The sequence below is a fragment of the Grammomys surdaster genome, unplaced genomic scaffold, assembly GCF_004785775.1.
Source record: "Grammomys surdaster isolate TR1022 unplaced genomic scaffold, NIH_TR_1.0 125742, whole genome shotgun sequence".
NCBI classification, from domain to species: Eukaryota; Metazoa; Chordata; class Mammalia; order Rodentia; family Muridae; genus Grammomys; species Grammomys surdaster.
Window position 1 is genome coordinate 521,018 of NW_021620574.1, and position 22,799 is coordinate 543,816.

Genomic DNA, 22,799 nt, shown 5'->3' on the forward strand with positions numbered 1-22,799 from the left:
TGACCGTAGTAAATAAATCCGCAGGGACAAGACATAGGTTGGAGGAAGAGGCCAGGGCAAGATCTGTAAAAGCCTTCTAGGCTGTCCAGACATCGGTGGGAAGCCATGGAAAGAGTTTCAGCAAATCACAATTAGATGGATGGTTTAGTTGCCGCAGGTAACAACTTTATGTAGACGGCATACTTCATCTTAGTAGACTCCTCAGATAAATGTCATACTGGGCTGGAGAGATACTTCCGTAGTTAAGAGTACTGGCTGTTCTTCAGAGGATCCGGGTTCAATTCCTAACACCCACATAGCAGCTCACAACTGTGTGTAACTCCAATTGCAGGGGAGCCAGCACCCTTTTCTGAATGTACATAGTGCATATACATACATGCAGGCAAAGCACTCACACATAGAAAATAAAACAAGATCTTTAAAACAAATAATAAACTGTGTAAGTGGGCTCTTTTTCTTTCTTTCTTTTTCTTTTTTCTTTCTTTTTTTTTTTTTTTTTTTTTTTGAGACAAGGTTTTTCCCTGTAGTCCTGGCTGGCTTGGAATTGCTATGTAGACCAGGCTAGCCTGAAACGTACAGAGATTTGTCTGCCTCTGCCTCTTGAGTGTTGAGACTAAAGCTGTATTTCCCCAAGCCTGCCGAGTGAAAGCTGTTTCTCAAATATAACAAGCAAATATGTCTGGAATTTTTCTTATAGTCTGTAAATTTAAAACAACAACAACAACAAATCACAGCATTGAAAAATCCCCCCATCGTTACCTAAGGAGCATATATGAAGAAATACTTACCTGGAAAATCATGGTCATGTGGTTTGAATTCTGCTTTTGTGCTGAATTCCTGATTGTCCTCGTGCTGATTTGATTTGAAATTAGAACTCTGGGCTGAACTGCAAGATCAGAACATTTTAATTACAGCATAAAGGAGCACGTATTGCAGTGAATCATAACTCAGAGAGTGGGTGGGGAGGGAAGGGGCAGAGAGTGGATACTCCTCCTGCACGTCCTGTGAGTTTGTGAACATTTGGCTGTGCCCAAGTCTGTAGGATTCCAGAGCCTTGGTGTGCACCTCACCACCATTGTTAACCAATTCCTAAGCACCGTTTGGATTTTGATCAGCTGCAAAAGGTGCTTCTGGAAATGTTCTTTTAAAAAGCAAACACACACACAGAGACTGGGGGGGGGGGGCGGGGGGGAGGAAGGATGATGGAAGGAGGGAGGGAGAGAGGAGATATTTATCCTTTGAGAAAGGAAAACTGCGTTGGATCGTCTGGAACTAGAGCTGCCATGTATTTACGTGCTGGGAATTGAGCCCAGGTCCTCTGGAAAAGCAGGAGTGCTCTTAACTGCTGAGCCATCTCTCCAGCCCCAAGGAAACTTTCTTGAAGTACCATCCTTTGTCAAGCTGCTGTTCTTCCTTTAAGGAGATATCTGAGCATGGTCTCTGGTACTCCTATCTGGAAGTTTCTGAGTTAATGGCATCTGTCTGCCGGTGGCAGTGATGTCAGTGTTAAGTATACTCCACAGGTTCAAGGGGACCAGATTAAAGGGGAGAGGAGAACACCCTAGGAAGGATGCATCTACAGATTCTCAAGAGTTGAGAGTCTTGTTTGGTTTTGGTTTGGGGTCACAGTGTATCGTCTAGCACAGGCTGTGTCGGCAAGGATGACCCTGAATTTTTGGCCCCTCCTACCTCTGTGGTGCTAAGTGCTAAGATTACGGGCATGTGCCAGCCTGCCAGCAGCGAAGGCCTCTTTATAACCAAGCACAACTTTCAGAAAGTGTATTTCATGTCACCAAATGAAATGCTGTATGTGAAGTCATCAATCCAATACTTGGCATAGAGTAAACACTCTGCAGATTCAACTGTGATGATTCTGATTTATCCTTTGCCAAGTTAGAATTCCTGGAGTGAAAAGAGACTGGGGAAAATATGCTGGCAGTCAGGTGTGGTCGCCCAACCACGTAGTCTCCATTGTGAGTGTATTCAGCTCATTAAACACCTTGATATATACTCTCAGTATCAACTATTCAATCCAGCATCACGATCTTAGAATCAGAAGGTGTACCTCAGCAAAGGCTAGGGCCTGTATAAAGGAGGGAGAGAGATACAGTTCTTTTATTTAAAGTTGATGGCTTCTGAGGAAGAGATATAGACCTATACGTAGGACCTGCTTCTTAAAAAACTAGAATTTTTTTGTTGGTTTTTGTTGTTCTTCCCCGACCTCAACCCCTTGCCAAGGTGTGGCAGTGTTTTGGTTTGTTTTCCCTTAGATTCATATATGTTATTATTTTATGTGTCTGAGTGTTTTGCCTGCATGTATATCCGTGCACCGTGTCACCATGTTTGTTCCTGATGCCTAAAGTGGTCATAAAAGGTTGCTGGGTCCCCTGAAACTTGAGTATTGGATTGATGATTGTGAGACACTACCTATGTGCTGGGATTTAAATCTGGGTCTTTCAAATGAGCCCACTCTCCACTCCTGGTTTTTCTCTTTTCCTTTTCCTCTCCCTCTCTCTCTCTCTCTCCTTTTCCCCCCTCCCCCTCTAAGGCAGGGTATACTGTAGCTGAGGCTAATTCAAACTCACAGTATAGCAGAGGTCTATCTTCAACTCCTGATCCTCCTGCCTCCACCTCCCAAGTGTCAACCTTTCCCCAAAAGTTACTCAAACAGGAAAATAAAAGTAGGAATAACTCCTGGGTTTAAACCCATAAGTTCCTTTCCCTCACCACGGAGTGTCCTCAGTGCCATGTGAGGCGTTTGTCCTCCCTGGCTCTGGGGTTTTTCTTCCTAAGATATGGCTTGAACGTTCTTTATGAGGGAGCTGATACTGGCTTGGCAGCTGAGTGCTGTCTGCTCTAGTGTTCCTGTGTAATTGAGAGGCACGTTAATATCCTCATAAAAGACATTTGCTGCCTCTTGTTTAAATGCTCAGCTGTTGTGGGGCCGTTATTTCCCCCTCGGGCTGCCAGTGACTAACTGGAGTCAGCAGGATTTTATGGCATTGGCACCGGTTTGCTCTTGTATTTTTAATGCGCTTCTTAATCCTCCTTAATCTTTTTTATTCTTGCAGGTTTCTGCAACCGAGAATAGCCTTGTGGCCCACTCTGTTCCTGCTGAAGATGACACCTGTAAGCATTTGCTCTGAGTTCTGTGATGGGGTCCTTCTTCTCACTGCTATTGTCTGTGGAGGAAGGAATGTACCAAACCCAGCAACCAATCTCATCAGAGCCTGGGTGTTAAGGGCTGGTGCTGGAACACCCTTCACACATTCATAGCTTAGGGAGAAGTTAAATACTGTTAGCCGGCAGTGGTGGCACATGTCATTAACCCCAGCACTGGGGGGGGGGGGGGGGCCCCAGAGGCAGGCAGATCTCTGTGAGTTCAAGACCAGCCCAGTCTACAGAGTAAGTTCCCAAACAGCCAGGGCTTCACAGAGAAACCTCATCTTGAAAAGCCACAAAGAGTTCTGGAGAGGTGGCTTAGCAGTTTAGAGCACTGACTACTCTTCCAGAGGTCCTGAGTTCAAATACCAGCAACCTCATGGTAGCTCACAACCATCTGTAATGAGATCTGATGCCCTCTTCTGGTGTGTCTGAAATAAACCTTAAAAAAAAGAAAGAAAGAAAGGCCGCAAAGAAAAAAAATATGGTTAACATGGGACGAAGATAATATTTTAATTTTTGAGATTTTTATTTATTGTGTGTGGGTGTTTTGCATGAACATTGTGTACCACGTGCCTGTAGTATCCATCAAGGCCAGAAGATGGCATCAGATCCCTTGGGACTGGAGGAATAGCCAGCACTCTTAACCATTGGGCCATTGCTCTGGCCCTAACTGAAAGAATACTTTTAACAACACTTCTCTCTATGCCAGGCAGTGGTGGCACACGCCTTTAATCCCAGCACTTGGGAGGCAGAGGCTGGTGGATTTCTGAGTTCGAGGCCAGCCTGGTCTACAGAGTGAGCTCCAGGACAGCCAGGACTACACAGAGAAACCCTGTCTCGAAAAACCAAAAAAAAAAAAAAAACAAAAAAAACCCCATTTCTCTCACTGAACTCTTCCTTTGTCTGTGCTAAACTCTTCCAGGTCTGAAGCTACATAAACGAATCTTGGCATTTTACTTTAGTAGAGGGTGTTCAGGAGAGATTGATTAATTTTTGAAGAACATTTTAAAGGCCTAGGGATCTTCCTGCTTAAGTGCAAAATTTTCACATACTTCTATCCAGCTTTGGAGTATTTTAAGCCTGGTTTCTCAAAGATAATCGATTTGGGGTTGAATTGACTCTTACTGTCTCTGATTTTGGACACAGCCACACTACACACTGCCAGGCCTGGAGTTGACTGTATAGAGGAGGCCGATCTCTCCTGCCCTCTGACCCCTACGTGTGGCACCGATCTCTCCTGCCCTCTGACCCCTACGTGTAGCAGTTACAGATGCGAGATGTGCATCACACACTTATGATACTGGGACCACTTCCGATTCTAATAGTCAGGATTTCTCTGTGTAGCCCTGGTTGTCCTGGAACTCACTCTGTAGATCAGGCTAGCCTTGAACTCACAGAGATCCACCAGCCTCCCAAGTGCTGGGATTGAAGATGTGCAACACTGTGATCAGCTTGCCTTTTTTTTTTCTCCAATTTTTGATAAAAGAATGAAACTGTCACATAAATGTTTTCTTGATAATTGTCTCGGTTCTAGGCCAGCCAGGGCTACATAGGCTGCATACCCTGGGTCAGTTCTGGGCCAGCCAGAGCTACACAAGATATATATGTATGTATGTACGTACACACACACACACACACTGTATGTCAAAAACTTTTTCAAAGAATGGCTGACAAAGACTCAACACATATTTCCTCCTTTTCCCAGCTTTGGCTGAGGCACCCTGGAAGTTACTTGCATTGCAAACTACCAGGAACATATCAAAATCTATACACAGCCTTCAGAAGTGGCAAAGGCTTCAGAGCAGAATGTTGTACAATGTGGTCTGGGTTCCAGCTGTGTGCTGCAGGTGTGCTGCAAGGTGAGAAAGTCTCACTGACAGCCTGAGTCCTGGGGGAGCCCAGGACACTTTCAGTTTAGAACCTTCTTCAACAGAGAAGCAGTATTTTTTTTAAGTTTTTTTTTTAAAGATTTATTTATTTTATGTATATGAATACACTGTAGCTGTCTTCAGACACACCAGAAGAGGGCATCAGATCACATTACAGATGGTTGTGAGCCACCATGTGGTTGCTGAGAATTGAACTCAGGACCTCTACTCAGACCTCAGAACTCAGGACTCAGTCAGTGCTCTTAACCGCTGAGCCATGTCTCCAGCCCAAGAAGCAGTATTGTTCCTGATGCTAAGAGGACCGCTCCCTGGTGGAAAGCCCCCATGTTTTGCTTTTTCAGAAATCCCTTCCTGAGGCTTTCGCGAGCTACTCTAAAATGCCTGTCTTCTGTGACTTCACCAGGTAACTCCCAGGTGAAGAGTGAGGCCCAGCAGCCTGTACACCCTAAGCCGCTGAGTCCTGATGCCAGAACCTCCAGTCTTCCGGAAAATTCTCCTTCCAAAACAGTGAAGGTACAGTGGCACTTGCTCTCTGAGTCTTAGGGTCTTGCTTTCAGTATTGCAGGTTGCAAAAAAAAAATTATTTTGAAGTTACTGATATGAGTCCTGGAAGTGTATCTTTTTTTTTTTTTTTTAAGGATTTTATTTATTTTATGTATGTGAGTGTGCTGTGGCTGTCTTCAGACACACCAGAAGAGGGCATCAGATCCCATTACAGACAGTTGTGAGCCACCATGTGGTTGCTGGGAATTGAACTCAGGATCTCTGGAAGAGCAGCCAGTGCTCCTAACTGCTGAGCCATTTCTCCAGCCCTGGGTTTTGTTTTTAAAGATCTCAGCTTGGGAGAGACTGAAAGAGATTGGGTTTAAGACAGTCCAGGCTGCTCTGCTCCTGGGCCATGCATATGTGTGCTATGAGGATTTCCCTTCTGTGTCCACGACTGGTGTGTGGATGAATGCATCAGTTCACAAAAAGAATGAAGGAAACAGAACATGAGTAAGTGTCTGGGCCAAAAAGAGGAAGCAGAGGAATCCAGCATTTAAAGGGCAGATTAGGAGGGCAGGGAGCAAAGAGAGTAAATGAGATGTTTAAAGGAAGCAGAAATTCACGGGGAGAGCATGGTTTACAGAAGAACAGAAGCTGAAGAAAAGAAGAAGAAAAAATGGGTGCAGAAGGAAAGAACTGAGGCCATGGGTGCAGCCGAGTGTCTGAACACAGGGCTAGCAGGCACAAGCTGTGCCAGGCACCAACGCAGACAAAGGAGAGAAGACAGAACAGAGTCATAGGCATTGAGTCTGCACCTGTGTTCCATCTGACCTGTCCAAGATCTGAGCCCAGCTAGGTAGCTGTGGGACTGCTTCCCCTGCACCGTCTGCCCAGAGGTCAAGGTTTGGCTTATGACTCTGGATCAAAAATAGATTGAAAGCAGAGGGGTTGGCTAGAGAGACAAGTAAGAGCACGTAACACTCTTGCAGAGGACCTGAGTTTGATTCCCAGCATCCATGTTAGGCAGCCTATAGCTGTCCTTAATTCCATTTCCAAGGAGATGCAACACCTCTGGTTTCCTTGGGCATCTGCAGCTCCATAAACATGCCCCACACAGACAGGCATATGTATACTTTTTAAAATAATAAAAATAAAATTTTTAAAAAGGATAGAGGGGATGGTAGCTAGGGGCCCAGCCCTGGCTCTGTGGTAGAGCACTTTCTTAATATGTGAGACTCTGGATTCCATTCCCAAGCTCTCTGAGAAAGACGCAGGGAAAGAAGACCGGTGTCCTAGATAGGGTTACTATTGCTGTGATGAAACACCATGACTGAAGCAAGCTGGAGACGAGGGGGTTTATTTGGCTTATGCTTCGAACATAGTCCGTGACCAAAGCAATCAGGACAGGAACTCGTGCAGGGCAGGAACCCGGAGGCAGGAGCTGACACAGAGGCCATGAGAGAGTTTACTGCTTTGTTCCCATGGCTTGCTCAGTCTGTTTTCTTACAGAACCCAGGACCACCAGCCCAGGTGTGACCCCCACCAGCACAATGGGCTGCACTCCCCCCAATAAATCACTAATTAAGAAAATGCTCGGCAGGCTTGTTTACAGCCCAGTCTTATGGAGGCATTTTCCTAATTGAGTTTCCCTCCTCCCAGATGACTCTAACGCCTGTTGAGTTGACATAAAATTTTCCAGCACTGCCAGTGAAATGGCTCAGCAGAGATGGCAGTTGACAAGCTGTTTGAGCCCACATGAAAAGAACCAACTCTTCCAAGCTGTCCTTTGAATGCCTATACTGTGTTTCAACACCCCCCCCACACACACACGCACGCACCCACACACACATACACACACGCAAACTTAAATGAAAAAGAAAACGGCACTAAAACCAGGGATAATGGTGCATGTTAAGGGTGGGGCAGTGAGATAGCAAATTCTAGGTTAGCCTAGACTATGCATTGAAACTGACCCTATCTGTATAAAACAATGACTAATAAGACTGACCCGGTTATGGATTCTGTGTCACTGAAGAATCTGAGCCCTGGTTTATCCAAGAACTAGCATCTGGTCTTGAGAACATTATTCCTCAACATGGCCTTGCCTGTTTGCCCAGATATAATGCGGCTTGGTTATGCTGGCCCAGTGCTGGGTTGAAATCCATTCTGATTTCAGACTCCAGGCCCTGAGCCAATGAGGGCTGTGTAAGAATGCATCATCACACAGGTGTTCCTCGGTTGGTCAGAGAAAGTTCACAGTTCTCTGTGGGCCCCTTTGTCTCTGGCTATCAGCAGTAGCCTTTACACACACACCTCAGGGGTTACAGCTTGTGTGAAAGACTAAAGTATGTTGCCCAGTTCCTTGTTAGTCCGTAGCCTCAAAAGGCATGCAGAGCCTTGCATGGAGTTTATTTTATCTCCCCTTTGTTTAAGGGCTGTTTGTCTTCCCTTGCAATCTGTAAGCAAGAGAGATACCTCAGTAAATGTGTCCTGAAAGAGCTGCTGATGTAACTGGTCTCATGTCCTGGCTCTAGACTTTGCATCAGAAGTCAGTTCTCTACTTTGGGAAATTACATGTAGCAAAGAATACATTTGTTCACTCAAAATAGATTTTTTTGAGTCCCACGCATCCTGGGGGGGGGGGTGGAATCTGTTCTTAGTGCCTATCTGTTACTGAAAACTAGGGCATCCTAAGCAGGAAACTCAAATAATTTCAAAGTGTAGGTTTTTGCAGGTGGCTAGAGAGTGAGCTCAGTGGTTTAGAGCACCGAGTGCTCTCTCAGAGGATCCTGGTTCAATTCCCAGCACCCACAAAGTGGCTCACAACCATCTGTAACTCTCGTTCAGAGGATCCAATGCCCTCCCTGAGCACCAGGCACACAGACGTACACATAACATACATGGAGATGAAACATGCATACACATAAAATAAAAATAAATGTTGTCGGGCATGATGTCACACTCCTTTAATCTCAGCTCTCCAGTGTTTTGCCTGCATGAGTCTGCCATGTGCTTGGTCCTTGTGGAGGTAGAAGAAAGCATCAGATCTCGTGGAACAGTCGTTGCTGTGAGCCACCATTGTTCTGGGAATTGAACTCGAGTTCTCTGCAAGAGCAGCCAGTGCTCTTAACGACTGAACCATCTCTCCAGCCTAAACCCTGGGGATTTTTAAACAACTTTTCTTTTTTCTTTTTCTTTAAAGATTTATTTACTTTTGTTTATGTGAGTACACTGTTGCTGTCTTCAGACACACCAGAAAAATACATCGGATCCACCATGTGGTTGTGTAAACCACCATGTGGTTGCTGGGAATTGAACTCTGGACCTCTGGAAGAGCAGTCAGTGCTCTTAACCGCTGAGCCATCCCTCCAGCCCCTTTTAACAACTTTTCAAAAATTGTTTTGTGGTAGGATTTCACTACTCAGCCCAGTCTGGCCTCAATTCACTGTGTATTTCAGACTAGCCTTGAACTTGTAATCCTTCTGTGTCTGCCTCCCAAGTACTAAGATTATAGGCATTTACCCCCAGGCAGTGGCACCCCAGGTTTTCAGTGACCGATGGTGGGGTGTGGGAGAAAGACCAAGACCCAGGAGAGAAGAAAAGGCAAGGGAATATGACCAGCCCTGAGGGTCACCAGTTTGTCTCAAGCTTCATCAGATGGTTCTGCTGATGTGTGTGGAAAGAAAGCACAACATGCCGTTTGGAAGCCTACACTTCAGCAGGGCAGTGGTGGCGCACGCCTTTAATCCCAGCACTTGGGAGGCAGAGGCAGGCGGATTTCTGAGTTCGAGGCTAGCCTGGTTTACAGAGTGAGTTCCAGGACAGCCAGGGCTACACAGAGAAACCCTGTCTCGAAAAAACAAAAACAAAACAAACAAAACCAAAAAAAAAAAAAGAAGAAGAAGCCTACACTTCGAGGTGCCCCTTCACGTATCTGTCCTCTGTGGGCAGGGATAAGAGACTTTGTGGTTTTATTGTATGGTATTGGAGGTGTAGAGCCCCATGCATGATAAGCAGGCTTTTTCCAGTGAGGTCCCCACTGCCCCAACCTGGTGTCATGTTCTTTTACAAAGCTAGGAGAATCACGACCGAAGGTCACCAGGATCCTGTCACTGCTGTCCCTCCTCTCATGAAGACAGTCTATTAGAGACAGTCTGTTTGGGATATGAACGGTCCTGAGAACGATTTCACAGAGAGTTTTCCTCAGAAGCTGCAGGCTACACAGAGCTGCCCTCAACAATTTGCTGCGTGGCAGAGAATTCCAGTTTTATTACCTAGCCGTTTTGCACAAACCAGAAGAATGAACAGCATTTGCAGTATTCATCTGATGAATGGAGGTCTGACCTCAATGTAGAATTCTTTCCGATTTCATTATGTCGGCTGGCCTAGCTTTCTGGTCCGCTGCCAGCTGTTTCCCTTTCCCCCATTGATGGATACACCACCTACACATCTGCCTTCATCAGACTGAAAGCGTGTGTAATACAAAGTGTTAAAAGGAAGGTAGGTGGATGTGTTGGAAACTAACGTAAGGCAGATAGATGCCCATCAACGGAAGATCTGTAATATTCTTCACATGGGAAAGACTGTGTAGGTTAATATAAGTTATTTGTATATTGCCCCATTCATTCCAGAATGTCCTGAAGATAATATCTCCACATTTGAATCTGGAATCAAGAGAAGACTCTAGTGTGTTTGTGTTTGCCTTGGGTTAGCATCTTCTCCAAAGACAGCACAGGAGTGTTTAGAAAATACTCCGTTGGTCTGAGTTAGAAATTATGGATTTTAATCGTCATTCTGTTCCTGACTGTTTATAACCTTGGTCAGGTGTCTGATACCCCTGATACTTTAGTATCTACATGTAATACTTTAATATCTACGTGTGATACTTTAATATCTATGTGTGATACTTTAGTATCTATGTGTGAGAAATGAGGCAGAGAAAGAGGAGTGAAAAAAAAACAAGCAAAACATAAAACAATTCGCTTAGTAGATGAGAGAATATATTGTAAAGATAAGGAGTGTCTAACAGTCCCATGTCGACAGAGTTCTGGGCATGGCTGTGACGAGTCAACCAATCGTGGAGGCACGGGCAGGATGTGTTCCAGGCCTCCGATAATGGGAGCATTTTGGGCACTAGCTATGCTTCCTGTTGCCTGAATAGACATGGGGTAAATTACAGAAAAGTGGCTGAGCGCCCAGGATGGAGAATTAAAGGGAAGGCACAACACAGCCGCTACCACTTGGCATATGAGCATGCTGGGAGCCTCTGCTGTTGTTTTTATGACAGTGTGAGGTCCCTCGCTGCACAAGCCTTAAATAACAGCAGAAGAACACCCTGAGACTCGGATAGAAGCAGCAGGAAGCACCAGGTCCTGTGCTTAGCCAGTCATGTGAGGCAACAGGCTGTGGAGTTGATGTCAAGGAGGGGTGACTTTTCACTTGGGTGTGGGAGGCTTCAGTGAAAAAAGCACCAGTGGGCCAGGTGTGGGAGGTGACACAGTCCTAACAAAGCAGCTGTGGGTCAGGCGTGGGAGGCAATAAAGTCCTGAACAATTATGAGAAAGACACTCCTCGTGTGGGTGAAGGTTCATAAAAGCCTTCTTGATCCTGAGGATGACTATGCCTCAGGTGGATCTAAGAGGGGCTGGGTTTTGCCTCCCTGGGCAGAGTCAGAATGTGGTCTTATTCTTGGATCTGAGTCTGAGTGTGAGCTCAGCTGCAGTTGAGTGCTTCAGGGCATATGGAATGCTGTGTATTCATTGAAGGTTCCTGTTTGTCTCTTCCAGCCTCTGCATCCTGCTCCCGGCACCTAATCTCTGCTCCTGCCTTCTACTTTCCTCCTAATGTGAGCAAAACCTTCGCTATCTCTCAAGTTCTTCTCTCTATTCCCTGGGCTGCACCCTGCTGCTATGTGTTCCTTCCTCGTGTGTGTGTGTGTGTGTGTGTGTGTGTGTGTGTGTGTGTGTGTTGCCTGCATGCATGTGTATGTGTGTATGAATGTGTGTGCATGTGAATGCATGTGTATGTGTATACGCACATGTGTGTGCACATGTGTCTGCACACATGCTCTCAGTGACCCTTCCCCTTGTTCTCCCAATTCTATTTCATCCGTTAAAAATACAGGATCCCCTTTTTGCAACTAAAAAAGATTCTCAGTCTGATAAGCACCTTTATCCCATTTCTTTTTTCTTTTTTTTTTTTTTTTTTTGGTTTGGTTTTTTTTTCAAGACAGGGTTTCTCTGTGTAGCCCTGGCTGTCCTGGAACTCACTCTGTAGACCAGGCTAGCCTTGAACTCTCGAACTCAGAAATCCGCCTGCCTCTGCCTCCCAAGTGCTGGGATTAAAGGCATGCGCCACCACCGCCCGGCCTTTATCCCATTTCTTACACAATTTGAATTATGATTTAGACAGGTTCTCTCAGGTAGCTCCAACTGTACCATTATTCTCAAATTTTAATCTGCATTTTAATGGAGGTCCTGCTTTCTGGGCAAAAAATAACCACCTAGTCCTTTTAGAGAAAACATTATTAAAATGGGGCAACAGTATCTCCCTTTAAATCAATTGTGTCTGTAAAAGAAAAGAAACCTGTCATTTAAATAATGCCCTAGTGACCGTCCACAGCTCTCTGCTGTCACCTGGGCCACCCTTAGGTACCTCCCTCATGACTGGTACACTGAGCTAGCCTCTGGTCTTTGGTGGTTTAACTTCTTTTCTTCTCAGGACTCTGCCCGAATGAAGCGGGTTGTCCTTCATTCCACTTCGCTCTGCTCACTTATTCCTGGGCCTTCGAGACAATGTGTGAGCATTCGCCTGTTGTTTTAGCAAGCTTTGCTTTATATATCTTGACTTGCATTTCATGTCTTTGCTTCCATTTCTTACCAAATCTGCTTGGAAAACAGTCCCCACTGATTTTGTCCCTGTAGTGAATAAACAGTATAACATTTTTTATGGGTCTGTCTTCGAGGCTGGTTGGTTGGTGGGTTTATTTTCGATATAGTCTCCCTCTAGCCTGGCTGGCTTGGTGGGCCCTTGCTATGTAGACCAGAATAGCTCTGAGCTTACAGCCATTCTCTTGCAAGTTCCTCCCGAGTGCTGGGATGATCAGTGTAAGCTTCCACACCCAGCTAGGCTTTTGGGGTTTTTGTTTGTTTGTTTGTTTTGTTTTGTTTTGTTGTTTTTTTAAATCCAGGGTCTGCTTTGCCCATAACCTGGTCCTTTTAGGCTTAGCTAAATTCAGGTCCTGGACCCAGGGGTTGATTTGCATTATTACATTTTCTTACATTTTCTGCTGAGAGCCCAAGCTCAGCTAGACCCCACTTGGGCACCTAAATGCCTGTGAGAGTTGCCTGGCCATCTAATTTGCTGTCTTCCTCTATTGGCTGACATGTCTGTGTTGGAGCAAGTCGTGGGTATTCACACTCAGGAGTAGAGACTTCTGGCCCCACCACCATCAGTGACATAACACTTTTTATCATGTAGATGCTTACAGCATCTTTTTAGAATTCTGGCTTTTTATCAGTGCTACAGTAGCAAATCCATATATATTGAAGAGAGGGGAGGACTTTAGGGTCTCATGAATCATAGATTTGCCCTAAACTTGCAGTACAGCTAAGGATGACCTTGAACTTACAACCTTCCTGTTTCCACCACCTGTTTCCACAACTCAAGTGCTGCACTACCATGCCCAGTTTTATTCGTTGTTGAGCAGTGAACCCAGGCCTTTGTATGAGCTAGGCAAGCTCTCTTCTTACTGAGAAACGTCCTCGGTCCCCAGCTCTCCTGGTTTTAGAAGTTGAATTATTGTGTTGAACAACGTGACAACTCTTGGTGCACAGATTGCAAATAGTTCACAAATTCACAGTCATTAAGGGATACATTGCCCAGGGCATTGTTTTTTTTTTTTTCAGTGTTAGTTTTCAGACACTATATATAAACAATGTAGCTTTAGTAGGCTACGCTTCCTTCTGGAAGCCCAATAAGGTAGTTTGTTTCTCTTACAAATTATTCCTTCTGTGTGTCAGTTAAGGTTTGCATTAAAATATGCCTAGCTTGGGCCTGGCAAGATGACTCAGCAGGTAAAGGCACTTACTGCCAAGCGTAAGGCCCCGAGTCTGATCCCCAGAGTCCATATGGCAGAAGCGGAGACCAAAGTCCCCAGAGTTTATCCTGTGACCTCCACACGTGTACAGTGATGTGTGCATATATCCACTAATACAAGAAAATCGTAGTAAACATTTAAAAAGGTTTTTAAAATATGCCACACACATTTAGATGTAATGGCATATTTTTACATACAGTCTTGGCACTTGGGAAACAGAGTCGGGAGGGTCAAGGTCATTGGTGGGAACTCGATCAGTCTGAGGGCAGCTTGGGTTACGTGAGAATCTTTTTTTGTTTGTTTGTTTGTTTTTTGTTTTTTTCGAGATAGGGTTTCTCTGTGTAGCCCTGCCTGTCCTGAAACTCACTCTGTAGCAGGCTGGCCTCAAACTCAGAAATCCGCCTGTCTCTGCCTCCCAAGTGCTGGGATTAAAGGCACGCGACACCACTGCCTGGCGAGAATCTGTCTTTAAAACTAGACTAAAACCTGTCCAGAGAGTAACAAAAGATACTCCTCTGGAATTGAAATATCTTTCCCTGATTTCCAAAGTGTAACGCCTTCCCTTAACTGTCAGACCCCGGTCCCTCAACACACACATACCAGGCTGTTATAATCACCTTCCCTCAGCTTGGGTGTCAGACCTCACCACCCCCAAGACTGTTAAAATCACCTCCTTTCTGCCACTTGAATCAGACTTCCTCCTTCTATGTTGTGATTTCATTTTCTCCTTCCTCCTGCCCTTCTAACTACATCTCTCTATCAGCAATGTTTTCTGAGGGGTGTGTGTGTGTGTGTGTCTGTCTGTCTGTCTGTGTCTCAGCCTGTCTACACGTTGCTCTGCAATGCAGCCCAAGCCCACCTGACCTCAAAGGCTTCTACACTTAAGGCAGCCACACGGTTTGGTACAGAAATCCAGGAGAGCCTCCCGGCTCTAACAAGTCAGTCGGTAGAATCTGAGCAGGTGTAGTTCCTTTAAGAATGGCCCATCTTAGATAAATTAAATCCTAGCCCATCTCGGCAGGGCACCAGGTCATCAGTGCTGAGGTTGAAATTGCCTTCTGCTTCCTTCTCTAGAAATTTCAGGCGCCTGCAAAGGAGAGCTGCGTGGAGTGTCAGAAGACGGTGTACCCCATGGAACGTCTGCTGGCCAACCAGCAGGTGTTTCACATCAGCTGTTTCCGATGTTCCTACTGCAACAGCAAGCTTAGGTGAGCCAGACCCAAGCAGGCCTATTTGTGTAGGCTTTCAGAACACGGGCGCTAAACACTACTGTACTGACACTACTGGGAGCCCTTGGTAATGTAGACAGCACTGTTTAGTGGCAGGTCCTTCATAAGATTGATGGTGTCATTGGGAACTTCTCGATGCCTTGGTGTGTTAGAACTGAAGCCTAAGATACTAGAACTCCTAATGAGACCCCTCATCCATGACCAGATTTAGCAGAATGTTTTCCTGTGGCCTCAGAGAACTGTCAGCCATTAAATCCCAAGGCATCCTAGGTCTGGTGACCACGGGCTTGGAATCCCAGCTACAGTGGGAAGTTTAGGCAGGAAGATCAGATCGCCAGCAACTTAGTGTGAAAAAGAGGGCCAAGGATGTAACCGGTGGTAATGATGCCCAGCAGTCACGTGCCTGGGTCCAGTTGCCAGGACTGAAGAAAGGAGAAGGACTTAAAGGAAAGCTATGAATATGGCAGATTGAGAAAAGACTTCACATTAATTAATTTTAATTACATGGTTTCAGAGAGAGGAGAGTTTCCAAGGTGCCACTTTCTCCATTTTTCCTTCCCAAGCAAGTACCCTTCTAGAATACTCTTGTAAGCTGTCCTGACGTCTACAGGACACTTAAGGAGTCTTATACCAGAGCTCGACTCAGTGGTCGCTCTAGCTAGATAATGCTCCTTCACGTGCCACCAGAACCTGCCTCTGGGATCTCTACCCTTTAGTTCCTTTTCTGCCTACTGAGTTTGTTTATTCATTTGTTTGTTTATTTTCTTCTTTTTTTTTGTTTTTTTCACGGCAGGGTTTCTCTGTGTAGCCCTGGCTATCCTGAAATTCTGTCACCCAGGCTGGCCTTGAACTCAGAAATCCACCTGCCTCTGCCTCCCAAGTGCTGGGATTAAAGGCATGCGCCACCACCGCCTGGCGCAGCCAGTGCTCTTAACCACTGAGCCATCTCTCTCTCTCCAGTCCCTGTTATGATCCTTTATATTATATAGTGGGCTGGGCTTGGTGACATACACCTTTGATTCCAGCACTCAAGAGGCAGGGGCAGGTGGATCTCTGTGACTTCAAGTCTAGCCTGTTCTACACAGTAAGTTCCAGGCCAGCCAGAGTTACCTAGTGATTCTATCTTAAAAAAAAAAAAAAAAAGTTAAGCTGAATAAAGCATTATCTCCTGCTCCCTCTCCTGTCAGCTTGGCTTGCTTTTATCCAGTCGGGAGTAGACACTAAGTACCAGATATCTACAGCACATTGTATCCGTTCTTACAGTGTCATGATTTTAAAATTAGCACCGATGATAAATTAGGAAGAAAGATACAACTTTGAGGTTATAGATGCTGAGGAAGTGTCTGAGCGGTGGGAGCCAGAGGGTTAAGACAGACAGGAGAAGTGACTTTTAAACATTTTCATTGAGGAGAATAAAATCACTTGAAAACGAGGAATTACATATCAGTTAGGAGGGTGACCAGTGAAGGTTTGGTCTAGGGAGTAAGCATGCTTTGTGTAAAGGTAAAGACAAGCATGGCGCTACACACCCTGAGATCTTAGAACTCAGGAGACTGAGGCAGGGGGATTTCAAGTTCAAGGCCATCCTGGGTTACATAGTGAATTTAGGGCTCTAAATGAATGAATGAATGAATAAATAAATAAATAAATAAATAAATAAATAAATGAATAAATAAAACTAAAAAGCACCTTAAAAGAGGGTAAGTCTTTAATCCCAGCACTTAGGAGGCAGAGGCAGGCGGATTTCTGAGTTCGAGGCCAGCCTGGTCTACAGAATGAGTTCCAGGACAGCCAGGGCTGCACAGAGAAACCTTGTCTCAACCCCCCCCCCCCCCAAAACAAAAGAGGATAAGTCATTATGACAGGTCATTTGTGCGCTTTTAAAGATATTTTCCTTGGACTGGGGATGTAGCTCAGTTGATACAGTGTTTGCCTGGCATGTACACGACCCTACACATTCACAGTATCTACCCTTCAGAGGGGAGGGGGTTTCTCACCATCCTCAGAAAACACTGGCACTCACAGATCGAAGCCTGCTGCTATAACTGAGAGTACAGAGGAAGATTCACTGACTTGGTGTTTTCTCTTTTGGTGATAGTCTAGGAACATACGCATCCTTACATGGAAGAATCTATTGTAAGCCTCACTTCAATCAACTCTTCAAGTCCAAAGGCAACTATGACGAAGGCTTTGGGCACAAGCCGCATAAGGATCTGTGGGCAAGCAAAAGTGAAAATGAAGAGACTTTGGGGAGACCAGCCCAGCCTCCAAATGCAGGGGAGACCCCCCATAGCCCAGGTGTGGAAGATGCCCCCATCGCTAAGGTCGGCGTGCTGGCTGCAAGTATGGAAGCCAAGGCTTCCTCTCAGAGGGAGAGAGAGGACAAGCCTGCTGAGACCAAGAAGCTGAGGATCGCCTGGCCTCCCCCAGCTGAGCTGGGCAGTTCAGGAAGTGGCCTGGAGGAAGGTTTCAAAGTATCGAAGCCCAAGTGGCCTCCAGAGGATGAAGTCTGCAAGACCGAGGCTCCCGAGGATGTAGATCTGGACCTGAAGAAGCTAAGGCGGTCTTCTTCGCTGAAGGAGAGGAGCCGTCCGTTCACTGTCGCAGCTTCCTTTCGAACCTCTTCCGTCAAGAGCCCCAAGACCTTGTCGCCATCTCTCAGGAAAGGTTGGAGCGAGTCCGAGCAGAGTGAGGACTTTGGAGGAGGAATAGTGACGGAAAGGAAACAAACAGATAGTGCCAGGCCCTCTGGGGAGAAAGAGAATGTGGGGAAATCTCGCCGGCAGAGCGAGGACGCAGCGGCGGAGGAGGCGCCGAGGAGCAAGGACCGGCGTTCTTTCGAGCTGGAGAGTGAGAATTTTATAGAAAACGGCGCAGACATAGCTGAAGATGACAGCCGGGTCCTCGCACAGCAGTCTCCATTAGAACCCGAGTCTCCGGCTTGGTCTGGGTTTGTAGACACCGCGGCTACTAAAGAATTCACTACCCAGAATCAGAAATCCCAAGATGTCGGGTTCTGGGAGGGGGAGGTGGTCCGAGAGCTGTCTGTGGAGGAACAGATAAAGAGAAACCGGTACTATGACGAGGACGAGGATGAGGAATGACCGGCCGCATGGTGCCAGCCTTAGACTCCTGTCTTAGGAGTCTAAGCAACTCACTGCCCTTTATCCAGTGGTGCCCAAAAACAGACAGCTTGGCGCCAAGGGTCGTTTATGTGGGAGCAGCTTTGGAAATGAATTCCCGCTAGCAAAACAGAACAAACAACAAACAAACCCCAAACCAATTCTAAGTGCATTGTTGAAACACCATCTTAAGCCTGGTGTAGTAGTACACACTTTTAATCCCAGCACTCGGGAGGCAGAGGCAGGCGGGTCTCTCTTGAGTTTGAGGCCAGCCTGGTCTACAGAGCTAGTTCCAGGACAGCCAGGACTTCAAAGAGAAACCTTGCCTCAAAAACAAGACAAACACAAAAGAAACTCTCCATTTTAGCAGGGGAGGGCTAAGCAGGGATTTCTCTCACTGATGCAGCCCATTGTCCACTGCATTCCCCCAAATCAATATTACAGTGGCTAGATATTTAGAGGCACATTTTCACACTACAAAGACTGTTGTGGAATTAGAGGCGTCCAGGAGCCCACCTCATGACCAGAGACACTTTAGTATAAAGGGCACAGTGTAGCCATTTTACCAATTTCATTTTTTAGTACTCAACTGCTGAAATCCAATATTTAGTCTTTCAAGCTTTTTAAATGCATTTTCTTCCTCTGGTAGATATGGGAAGCTTACTGTCTTTCATCCTACTTTCGGCATTTTAAATCACTGAGGCAGGAAACGGCAACCTTTGGCCAAGTGAGATGGCTCGCCGGGGGAAAGGTGCTTGTTACAAAAGTCCAAGCACCCGAGTTCAATCCCCAGCACCTACGTAAAGGTGAGAGAGCAGCCTGCACAAAGTTATCCTCTGACAAATGTCCCCTGTGTCACACATGCCTATCATCAATAATAATAAACAAGTTAAAAAAAATACAGCCGACCTTACAAACACCTTTGAGACAGAGCCAACCTGTATACTTCTGTGTCTGGAGAGACCGACATTGTACCCACATAATCAGTGGTGTGTGCCAGTGTGTCTACCTGCACTCTGGGTATTCGCCATCTATTCTGGTGGCTTCTCACACTTTACTGAAAGCTGCAGTGTTTCTATAAGACCTTTTGGGTCACGGTTCACCACACTCCAAGTAAAACAGAACCTGAGATCAGATCTCCAAAGTCTCAGGGTTGAGGCAGATCTTGTTAATACTCGGAGGCTCTGAAATGTGGTGATTCTTAAGCCAGGTAATACTTCCAGGGTTGCATTAAATCAGTCTTAGGTCTGTCTTCTTAGGCCGTGTCCTACTTTGATTCATTGCTATGATAAAACACTGGGCAGAATCTCCTTAGAGGAGGAGGGTTTGTTTCCACTCACAGGCCACAGGCTATGGGCCATGGGCCACAGTCAAGGGAGCCTAGGCCAGAACCTGGAGGCAAGAACTGATGCAGACCGTGTAGGAACACCGCTCGACGGACTCAGCTGGCTTTCTTATACCACTTGGCCAGGGGTGGCGCTGCTCACAACAGAAGCACACAAGGCCCACAGGCTCACCTGTTAGAGGCAGTTCTCAGCTGAGAGTCCCACAGCCAGGTGATTGTCAGGCTGGTAAACACTGAGGAGCACAGGCGGTTTTCTCCGGTATTAAGGCTTTAGAACATTATAAATGAGTGCATTTCTTGTATGTAACTGATAGCCCAAATTATGTGTATGGGGGGAGGGTGTTTTAAGGTAGAGGCCTTTTTGCATTTGTAGAGATTTAGCTCTGTTTTAGAGATGTAAAATAATCTGTTTCCTTATGGCCTTGTTTATCCTAAAACATTTTTATTCAATAAAGCTTTTAATTTACATTCCAAGTGTCTATCCACGCTGCTCCTTTTCGCCCGTCTCTTTACACAGGCTCTCTGCTTCTAGATGAGCAGTTTATAAGGGGAAAGGGCTGTGAATTCGCTTCACCACTAGATGGCGATGTTGAACTGACTTGTGCACGTTTCGTCTACCCTGAAGAATCCCGCCCCCCCGCCCCCGCCCCCGCCCCGGAAAATTGCAAGTAATTTGGCAAGAGAATTAGCCTGCGAGTTCAAAATGAACTGTTTGTTTTACCAATTCAAATTCCAGTGGCGGTTTTTACTGTTTACCGTACTCAACATTTACTAACTCACCTTCCAGTTGTGCCTAACACAAAATAGGATTTCCAGCCATCTCTGCTGAACACGGGTGCTCTTCGCTCTGGGTGTGAGCATGTTTGGCTGATTTCTTCTGTAAAATCAACTTCTCCAAGTGTTTCCTGCTGCCGTTGGTTTATGGTTTTAACAATAGCCTGGAAAACAAATGTGGTGGTGGTCCATGCCTGTAATCCCAGAACTCAGGAGGCCTCTGAGGCAGGAGGATTACTGAGTTGGAAGCTAGCCTAAGCCACAAGGTGAGACCCAATCTCAAACAGGCTCAAGAGGCTGGAGAACTGGCTCCAGATTTTAGAGTAAGACCCAGGTTTGTTTCCTAGCGATGTGAGCATGGTGGTTCACAGTCATCTGCATTCCAGCTCGGGAGAGTTCGACACCCTTCTACTGACATCCACAGACATACACTTAAATAAGGATTAAAAACCCAGCTGGAGCCGTGACACGCCTGTAAACCCAGCACATGGGCGGCTGAGGCATGACCGGAAGTGCAGGGCCAGCCTGGACTACCAAGAGAGACCCTATCTAAAAAACCTATCTTAGAAATTTTATTTAGTTTCCTATGATTGGATTTCTTTGGAGAGAAGCGTGCTTTGGGGCGATCTATTATATCATCCAGCACCTTCTCTGGTGCCCCCTCAGCCCACCCTGAGACAGATTTCTCTGTGTAGCCCTCTATATCCTAGAACTCGCTCTGTATACTGGGCCGCCCTCGAACTCATAGAGATCTGCCTGCCTCTATCTCCTTAATGCTGGGATTAATGGTGTGAGCCACTGCGCCTGACGCTCTCCCATCAGCCAAGGGTTATAATTCTGAAGTCTCACCTCTGTTCTTCGCAGTTCCTCACCTGTGGTCTCAGCTTCTCTGTCATCTCTCATCTTCTAGATACTCCTGCCTCTGTCCTTGGCTTCCTGCAGTCTGCTGCTGTAGATCGGGGGTTTTCACACTCCACTCAAGAGCTCTTTTCTCCCAATAAGCTATCATGTGACTTCAGGTATCTAAGTGTACGGAGTAGGTGTGAGAATAAAACATTTACTGATTGTAAATTATGAGGTAATTCATTTTTGCATAAATGTTTATTTTTATGTGAATATTTTGCCTGTATGTGTATCTGTGTACCACGTGTGTGGTTGGTGACCATGGAGGCCAGGAGCAACATTGATCTCTCCCTTCCAACTGGACTTATAGATGGTTGTGATCTGCTATGTGGTTGCTGGGACTTGAACTTGGGTCCTCTGGAAGAGCAGCAAGTGCCCACTGAACCATCTCTCCAGCTCAAAATATTTATTTTAAAACAGCTCTTTGGAATATATATAATCTTACCATTTCTTAGAGAAGAAAGTAAATTTGCATACTAATCGGATGGATTTTATTTTTACATAAAGAATCAAAGCATGAATATTTGCACAGTAAATCTTTTATTTTTAGATTTATTTATTTATGTGTATAAATGTTTTGCCTACATGCATACGTGGGCACCACATGAGTACCTCACGTCCCAGAGGTCAGAAGAGGGCGTCTGATTCTCTGGAACTGGAGTTATGGGAGTTAGTGAGGCACCATGTGGGTTCCAGGAACCAAACCTGGGTCTGGTTTAGAACTCATTGTGTAGATCAGGCTGACCTTAAAATCACACAGATCCATCTACCTCTATTTCCAGAGTGCTAGGAATAAAGCCATGAATTTGATAGTTAGATTTTATAATTGCTAGTGTGTGAACACCACTTCGCAAAAATAACACAAATGTCAGAAGTTTGTGGCTGTAGAAATTAATGATGATCTGTACCCTGCTGACTCTCTGGGATCTTCTCTGTTTGAGACAGGGTCTCATCATGTTACTTTGCCTGGCCTGGAGCTCCTTACGGAGACCTGATGCTCGTCTCTGTGTTGAGATTACAGGGGTATATATACCACCACATTGGGCAGTCTCCACGCTTTTGTGTGAAGACTGTGTGCCTGTGTGGTGTGGTTCGGTTTTCCATTTGTGCCTTCAGTGCAGCCTGCCTCTCTTCAGGCATTCATAAGAAGTCTTTACTTGGGCTTCATGTTGTAGACTAGAGGTTGAATAAACAGGAGAGCAGCCTCCCACACTAATGCAAAAGAGGAATGTCAAGGGGCCCCCTTTCTAGCTTGAAGAAAAGTGTGACACACTTTGGTCAGATTATAATTCCAACTGCAGTCTTGTATATGCTACCGATAGCAAGCCTTACATTCCACCAACTTTTTACTGGGTCACTGCAGAGATGCTTTCCCTCCCTCATCTTGTGCTGAGAGAGAATTGCTGCAAGGTAAGTAGAGGCTTCTAGAATTTGGAGGGTTGTCTTGCTTAGACAGGAGTTCTCCAAAGCCAATACAAGCTCTCGAAACAGTGCGACTGGAGTAAGGATCCTTGAAGCAGGTGTCATGGCCGTTATGTAACAGTCACGGGTGGCAGGGGTCCTGGAAGCTGGACTCAACTTCCCTCAAGGTGTCCACGGAGCACTCACAGTAGCTGGGATGGTGTGATGACTGTTCAGCTGAGCATCAAAAGAAGGATGGTCTGGTTATTGGCTTGTGGTTAAGTCGAGGCAGTAGGCATGAGTGGAAGGTCTGACAGCTGTCAGCTGAAGGGCAATCATTGGCTGGTCCTCAGGACTTGAGCTTATTCGAAGTAAATATTAGAGAGT

General features: G+C 45.8%; 1 protein-coding gene across 1 annotated transcript in view; it reads left to right on the forward strand.

Moving 5' to 3' along the window:
- Positions 1 to 19,808, forward strand: part of Lima1 (LIM domain and actin binding 1) — a 98,515-nt gene extending 78,707 nt beyond the window's left edge. The window contains exons 8-11 of the mRNA XM_028788344.1: positions 3,072 to 3,129; positions 5,458 to 5,567; positions 14,713 to 14,846; positions 16,966 to 19,808. Of these exons, the coding sequence (XP_028644177.1) occupies positions 3,072 to 3,129; positions 5,458 to 5,567; positions 14,713 to 14,846; positions 16,966 to 17,971 (1,308 nt within the window). The 3' untranslated portion in view covers positions 17,972 to 19,808. The remainder of the gene's footprint in view (positions 1 to 3,071; positions 3,130 to 5,457; positions 5,568 to 14,712; positions 14,847 to 16,965) is intronic.
- Positions 19,809 to 22,799: the final 2,991 nt, after the last annotated feature.